The following is an 8,246-nucleotide window of genomic DNA, read 5'->3' on the forward strand; positions in this document are numbered from 1 at the left end:
AACCAGAGGTAATGGTGGAGGAATTGATGTTTTTATCCTAGACACTCCTGGCTTTATATACTTCCTAGGAATTAGTTTGATGGAAGAACCATCTAGTTCCTCCCCTCAGCCCCCGTTCCTACAAACATGAGGCATGTGTGTGTGTGTGTGTGTGTGTGTGTGTGTATGAAGGATGGGGTAGAATGGGAAAAGGACAAAATTTATAGACTATTTAGAAGGATGAGAGCTTTGAAATAGTTTATACCTAGGGCCACACATCATACAACACTAGAGGACATCATTCTTGTAGTTTACACAGAAGATGCCTCTTGGAGTTTGTGAAGATGCTGTCTTGCTCACAGCTTCCCCCAGCCCTGTCTACTCTTGCTCTGTCAGAGTCGTCCTCTCCCTTTTTGGAGATTCTTATTCTGCTGGCTGAGGGAAAGTTAGTAGATGGGAACTGTAGGGGTCCTGCCCATGTTCCTAACTCAGGTCCCCTATCCCCTACATATCTCTCTTCCTACCTCCTGTTTCTGTTGTGGGTCTAGGCCAGCAGTTCTCAACTGGGTGTGATTCTGCCTCTATCCACAGGGAACATTTGGTACTGTCTGGAAACGCTTTTGGTTGTTGCGACTTGGGAGAGCATCTAGTGGGATCCAGGAATGTGTCCAGGACAACCCCCATCACTAAGAATGATCTGGCCCCAAGTGTCAGCAGTGCCCATAACGAGAGCCCTGCTCTAGAACACCCCCTCCCTCAGTTATCCAGAGCTCTGCAGCCTTATCAACACTGCCAGGAACACTTCTTCACATGGCCAGAGCTAGTTCTACTAAACTAGTCTGTTTGTTCCCATACATCCAGGGTCCAAGCAACAAGGTAAATGAGTGAAATGAGTCCAGAGTAAGAGGAGAGAGAGCGCTGGCCTATCTGCCTTAGTGGTGGGGAATAGTAGGTGGGGCTTGTGACAGATTGGAGCTTGCACACTGTGTCTAGAAAGGCAGCCCTAGACTATTGCCACCATACAGGCTCCTGATTTCTAAGTCCTTGAGAGAGGTTCAATATCTCATCTCCCTTAACCCCCGGAAAGTCCCTTTTTGTTATTTTAAATTGAGGGTTAGCATCGATACACACATACATGTACCAATTTTAAGTGTCCATCCCAGTGAATAACCAAGATAATCTTGAATCAGAGTGGATTGGAAGACTTACACTACTAGATTTCAAGACTTACTTGAAAGTCACAGTAATTGAGAATGTGGCGCTGTTGCAAATATTAGATGAATAGATCAATGGTGCCGAATAGAGAGGCCAGAAACATCCACACATCCACGATCCCTTGATTTACGATAAAGACACTATCATAATCCGGGGGGAGGGCATTGGGGAAATAGCCTTTTCAATAAATGGCACTGGAGCAATTGGATATCCACATGGCAAAAAATGAACCTGGATCCGTCCCATGTCCCCAAATTATTTCAATATGGGTCCTAGGTCTAAATGTGAAAGGTAAAACAATAAAGCTGCTAGAAGAGAGCACAGGATAATAACTTCATGAATTTCAGAAAAAGTGTTTTTAACGGGGCGTACAAAGCAGTCACCATAAAGGGAAAGATTGATACACTGGATTTCATTGAAACTAAGAACTTCTGTTTATCAAAATTCATAAGAGAGTTTTGGCATGCTGCAGAACAGTAGAAGTTATTTACAATACATCTGTCAAAGGATTCCTGCCTATTTTTGAAAATATGTTGGCCACTATTTCCAATTTAAAACATTGAGGGGAAAAAACCCCCACTGTGCAGGCTAACATTGTGCAGGCCAAACAAAACATGTCTGTGAGCCAACTCAGACCCCAGCATGGCCAGTTTGCAACCTCACCTTCAGCAGCATAGAAGAGTGAGACAAGCGTTCACAGTTACACATTTTCTCATTCTTTCCTTGCCAGCCTCTGTAAGGGAAAGAAACAGTGTAGAGATATTTCTCATTAATAAGAATTTTTTCCTTCGATGGCAGAATGGCTGATAATGAATTTAGCTTCTAAGTAACACTTCCCTCTCTCTGATAGACACAATAATTTTTAAAAATATTTAAAGTATGACTTGATCAAGCTTTTGAAAATTGAAATATAGTTGGCTTACAATGTGTGTTTCTGGTATACAACAAAGTGATTCAAATACATATATATGTATGTATACACACATACACACACACACACACACACGTATATGTATTCTGTTTCAGATTCTTTCCGTGATAGGTGATTACAAGATATTGGGCATAGTTCCCTGTGCTATAAGTAGGTCCTTGGTATTTATTTTATATATAGTAATATATATCTCTTATTCTCAAACTCCTACTTTATCCCTCCCTCCCCTTCCCCTTTGGTAATCATAAGTGTGAGCAAGAATTTTTAATTGGCTTCCACTGTGTGTTCAGCCTGTTAGGCTCTGTGAAATCCACAGCTGATCCATTTTTCTGTCTGCTCTCTGACTCTGAAATTTCTCAGCATTCCTGGAAGTCAGCTTCAAGCTGCAATGACGCGGAAGATATGGAGAAACAGAGCTTAAACTTAACAACATTTTGAGTTCATTAATGTCCAACTTCCTTACTTTAAACCTTCTTCTCTAACTCTGGTTTCAGCCTCCTCCTTTTATTCTCCTCCCAGGCACCATTCTTCCTTAATTCTCTGATGGTCCAGTTGGAGGCAGTGGAATTGGGTAGGAGCGTAATTTTCTCTTGTCACCTCTTCTGACCACACTGTTAGAATGAATAAGAAGAGGTAACCTGAAGGATGGCACTCTGGCTGCATAGCATAGTGATTTATAGCGTGAGATCTGGAGTTCAACTTCCTGGATTCAAATCCTGGCTCCATCTCTCTCTCTCTTTTCTTAAAAAAAAAAAAAATTCCATTATGATTTATCATAGAATATTGAATATAGTTGTCTGTGCATACAGTAGGACCTTGTTATTTATCTCTTCTATATATAAAAGCTTACATCTGGTAATCCCAGCCTCCCAGTCCATCCCTCCCTGAAGCCCCTCCCACCTTGGCAACCACCAGTCAGTTCTCTATGTCTGTGAGTCTGTCTCACAGATTGGTTCACTTGTGTCATATTTTAGATTCTACATATAAGTGACATCATATAATATTTGTCTTTATCTTTCTGACTTACTTCACTTAATATGATTATCTCTAGGTTCATCCATGTTACTTGCAAATGGCATTATTTCATTCTTTTTATGGCTCAGTAGTTTTCCATTGTATATGTGTGTGTGTGTGTGTGTGTGTCTATACCACATCTTCTTTATCCATTCCTCTGTTGATGGGCATTTAGGCTGTTTCCATGTCTTGGCTATTGTGAAGAGTGATGCTATGAATATAGGAATGTATGTATTTTTTGGAATTATAGATTTGTCTGGATATATGCCTGGGGTAGGATTGCTAGATCAGATTGTTACTCTGTTTTTAGTTTTCTGAGGAATCTCCATTCTGTTTCTACAATGGCTACACCAACTTACATTCCCATCACAGTGTATGTAGAAGGGCTCCCTTTTCTCCATACCCACTCCAGCATTTGTTATTTATAGAATTTTTATTGGTGGCCATTCTGACTGGTGTGAGGTGATAACTCATTGTAGTTTTGATTTGCATTTCTCCAAAAATGAGTGATGATGAACATTTTTTCATGTCTGGTTCTGTCTCTTAATACCTGTGTGATCTTAGGCAAGTTACTTGCTTCTCTGTGCCTCACTTCCTCATCCATAAGTTACCAATAATAGTGCCTATATGTTAATACAAATATAAAGTACATAGAATACTGCCTAGTAAGCATTAGACATGTGTTTGTTAAATTAAAAATTGACAGTTGGTAGTTGTCAGGCCTTGGCATTTTGTCCAGTGTTGGGAAGTAGAAGACACAGGAGCCCCATCTCAGAGATCATCTCAGAGCCCAAAAACCCACCCCTGGTTTCAAATCAGGCAAACAGGTTGGCCAAACTGCTCCCCCCTTGAACGGGCCAAAATGTGACAACTGGGTCATTTGATGACATTCTTCTTGTGGAGCCTGGTAATGGCTGAAATCCAAAGTCAGCAGGAAGATGATTACAGTCATTCTGTGAAGTATTCTCTCTCCTAAAATTTAAAACTAGAATTATTATGCAGACAAAGTTTTTAACCCTGAGAAGTGAAGTAACTTACCTAGGACATGGAAACATGATAGAGAAAAGCCTAGCTTTCCTTGACCAGACTGTTAGTTCAGTTCAGTTTAGTCGCTCAGTCATGTCCGACTCTTTGTGACCCCATGGACTGCAGCATGCCAGGCTTCCCTGTCCATCACCAACTCCTGGAGCTTGCTCAAACTCATGTCCATCAGGTCGGTGATGCCATCCAACCATCTCATCCTCTGTCATCCCCTTCTCCCTCCTTCAGTCTTTCCAGCATCAGGTCTTTTCACATGAGTCAGTTCTTTGCATCAGGTGGCTAAAGTATTGGAGTTTCAGCTTCAGCATCAGTCCTTCCAATGAATAGTCAGAACTAATTTCCTTTAGGATGGACTGGTTGGATCTCCTTGCTGTCCAAGGGACTCTCAAGAGTCTTTTCCAACACCACAGCTCACAGACTGTTAGTAGAAATATGGATATTAAAGATTTCTGGTGGGGACTCAGAAGGATTAAGGACAATTACAGAGAAATCCTAAATCACTTTAGAGAAAGCCTAAATACCATAAAGAAGCTTAGAAGGAATCTGGACTTGGAGGCCGTTTGGAAATGGATGCATGTAGAATAGATGCAAGTCATAGGGGCCACCAGAGGGTAGATTGTCATAAGCAGAATTTTGGACCACAGGGTCTTAGTCATCTGGTATTAACCTTGTAGTTATTTTACGTTGCAAAAGGGGCTTTGCACATGTAATTACACTTGCTAATCAGCTGACTTTTATTTATTTATTTTTTTTATGATCCATGAGTACTTCTTTAATAGAGAAGAAATTAACCATTCATACTTGCATCTACAGAAAGAAATTAACAGTCTTGCAATTCTAGAATCCTTCACAATAAGGAATTCTTAAGTTCTCATAGAGTGAGGGGGGAGAAGGGGAGAGAGAAAATCATCCAGAACAGTGTTTCCCAAATTTGGGTGTTTTCACAGACATTTTTTGCGGGAGGGGGATGCAGGTTTTCTGCGTAACATTTAAATGTTTGTGTGTTCCTTCTGTGTGTCATCTAAACAATATATGCTTGTCCAGGATTCCCTGGACACCGTCTGACCTAACAGCGTTGCTGTATGATCACCGCACCTACATTTAGACCTCTGATCCCTGTAGCACAAAGTGAAGACCAACCGTGCTTAACTTTTCATGTGGTTTCTCTCGGATTGAGAGACAGAACAGACAGAACCATCGAACATTTCCTGTGAGATCTGTGAGTTGTCAGGGTTCAGGGCAGTGGTTCACAGCAATGACTTTCAAAGCAAGAAGGGATGGGGTGGGGTGGAGATGGTGGCCTGGGAAGACACCTGTAATTATTGCAGAGCTCCAATTTGCTTTAGCCGTGTCAACACTTCCCCTCTCTCGTGCATATTTACTAGATCAGTGCATCCACCTATGCACTCTTGACCAATGAAGACCTGAGGTACCGTTCTGGCTCCGGTGAGCTGCTGCAAGTAATCTTGAATCTCACTGGTGTTACCGGCAGCTGTAATACCGACAAATTCCAAAAGCCCTTGTTTGAAGGGCAGTTGGCTGAGAAGCTCCTGAGTCTTTCTGCAGTAGGGGCAGGTGGGCTTGATGAACACGACCACCTTCCCAGGCTGGATCTTGCTGTTGACAAATGCTTGAGCCATGCTGCCTCCCTCCGGGGGGTACACCTCCACTGTCTCAGCTGACTTTTAAATAGAGGGATAATCCAACAGGCCTAATATGGTCACATAAGCCCTTAAGTGCAGAAAAGGAAGACAGAAAGACGTGAAGCATGAGGGCTTGCAGGTGGAAAGGGCAGTGTGATAAGGAATACAAGTGGCCAAAGAAGTTGAAAGAGGCTTGTGGCTGACAACCAACAAGGAAATGAGGACATCAGCCCTGTAGTCACAAGGAATTGATTCTGCCAACACCTTGAATGTGCATGGAAGTAGATTCATCCCCAGAGCCTCCAGAAAGGAATACAGCTGGGCCAACACCTTGATTTTGTTTTTGTGAAACTCTAAGCAGAAGACTCACTTGAGCCTTGCTGTACACAGAATCTGACCTCCAAAAGTGTAATATTATCAATTTGTGTTGTTTCAAAATGCTAAATTTGTGGTAAATTGTTACAGCAGTGATAGAAAACTAATTCAAAGTCCTTATTCTACTAAGAATTTTTGAGTTTGGGGTAGGAAGGGATGGGGGAGAGGCCAAGAGATAAAAAGCTGTTTCTGACCTGTCTCAACACTCATGGTTTGTATGAGGCTATCTTGAAAAGTTTAAAAGAAGTAATAGAGGTACAGTGGGTTCTTCTAGTGGGTTTCTAGAGGAGATTCTGTTCTTATCTGCATCAGTCCTGCAAGGTTATTATTTATTCCATGAGCCTGGCCATGAAAGCAGCATTTCTTAGCACAGTTATAAATAGATACTGTAACAATGACTTTAGCAAAGCAAGCATCAGATAGCCTGCACCATGGAGGTGGGAGTTAGGAGTCCCTGGAGACTCAGAAGTTTTCCAGAGGAGAACTCTAGGGCCAAGTACTGGCTTCTGGGCCTAGATGTCCAAATAGAGAACAGAAAGAGGAAAGGCAAGAGGTCTGGGATCAAAAAGCCTGGCTGGAGGTTTGAGGATCACTTTTAGGCTGTGACTGTGTGACATTCACTTCTCCTGGCTTCCTATCTTAAAATGAAGATGAGAAGACCCACGTTGAGGAACCGTTGTTGATTAGCTGCTAAGTCGTGTCCAACTCTTTTGTGACCACATGGACTGGAGCCCGCCAGGCTCCTGTGTCCTTGGGATTTCCCAAGCAAGAATACTGGAATGGGCTGCCATTTCCTCCTCCAGGGAATCTTCCTGACTCAGGGATTGAACCTGTATCTCCCGCATCTCCTTCATTAGCAGGTGGATTCTTTTCCACTGAGCACTGTAGCCCCAATTAAATAACATGATACACGTAGAAGCTTTTTGTCAGCTATACAGCATCGCATAGGTCACCTTGGGATTTGTGACAACTGTGATACACAGAACTCAAGTCAATAGACATCAGTTGAGTTCTTCTTCATATAAAAATGTCTTGGAGAATACAAAGGAGACCGTGCTGTGACTCCTGTTGATGGCAGATGTGGCTGCTGACATGGGACCCCCCCGCCCAACAATCTTAGCTCCAGTATCCTGGAGGATTGCTGCCTTTCATGGATTCAGTGTAGGGCAGGGGCAGGAAGTGACAAGCTGCCTCCTTATCTCTTTTCTACTTCCACCCAAAATGGTTTTCTTATGAGGGCTGGGAGAAGGTGAGGTAGACCTACACTGAGAGATTTGTGGCATTGTGATTTCTGAGTGATTTTTGAGGTAAAAACTTTCTCCAGGAGCATGGTTTCAGGTGCTGTGAATGTGTGCGTGTGTATACGTATCTAGTGGTGAGACTGGGAAGGGGCATCCATACATATATGGAAACACTGAAATTAATTGATGTGAGATTGGGACTAGAAAGAGGGATCTCTTCTGTTGAAGGTCAGGTTTCTGCTGACTGGGGAATCTCAAGTGCCAGTGGACTGCAGATAGGATCTGGATGTGATGCACCTGTGTGCTGTCCTACCTTGGCCTCTGATTCTGGGAGGGCTGGAATAGTCAGATTCTGTAAGTGGTTAGGTTCACAGGCTTGACTTTTATAACAACAGCAATGGCATATGTCTGGTTTATGCAGGTAAATAGAAGTGTTTTTAAAAGCTGAGGTGCCTGAAAATGATTATGGGAGTATCTGGAAATCATTCAGAGAAATTTACAGAAGCCTGCCAGCTTCCAGGCAGCAAATATAAATAAAAGGGAAAAAAATAAAACATTTGGTGGACATCCCATCCCTAGGATGTCTTAATAGGGGAATTTATTATCTTACAAAATAAAAAGTCCTGAGCAAGAGTGGTTTTGTGGCATATCAACTGTGTCTTGACATCTCATCCAGAACCCAGGTTCCTTCCATCTTTTTGCTCTGCCATCTCTAGAAGGTTGTTATTCCTCAGACTTGTTTCTTCCTGATCGGGTGGCTTTAGCAGTCCCAACCACTTTATTCTTAACAACAAGGGAGGATAAGCT

General features: G+C 42.4%; 1 protein-coding gene across 1 annotated transcript; it reads right to left on the bottom strand.

Moving 5' to 3' along the window:
* Positions 1–5,499: 5,499 nt before the first annotated feature.
* Positions 5,500–5,847, bottom strand: LOC102265486 (glutaredoxin-1). The gene has a single exon (XM_005890006.2). The coding sequence runs from the start codon at positions 5,818–5,820 to the stop codon at positions 5,500–5,502; it is 321 nt and encodes a 106-aa protein (XP_005890068.1). The 5' UTR covers positions 5,821–5,847.
* Between the last annotated feature and the right edge of the window lie 2,399 nt (positions 5,848–8,246).

This window comes from Bos mutus, chromosome X, assembly GCF_027580195.1.
Source record: "Bos mutus isolate GX-2022 chromosome X, NWIPB_WYAK_1.1, whole genome shotgun sequence".
Classification (NCBI taxonomy): Eukaryota; Metazoa; Chordata; class Mammalia; order Artiodactyla; family Bovidae; genus Bos; species Bos mutus.

Bases quoted from the DNA above. Each gene is read 5' to 3' on its own strand.
- LOC102265486 (XM_005890006.2), bottom strand. From the start codon at position 5,820: ATGGCTCAAGCATTTGTCAACAGCAAGATCCAGCCTGGGAAGGTGGTC.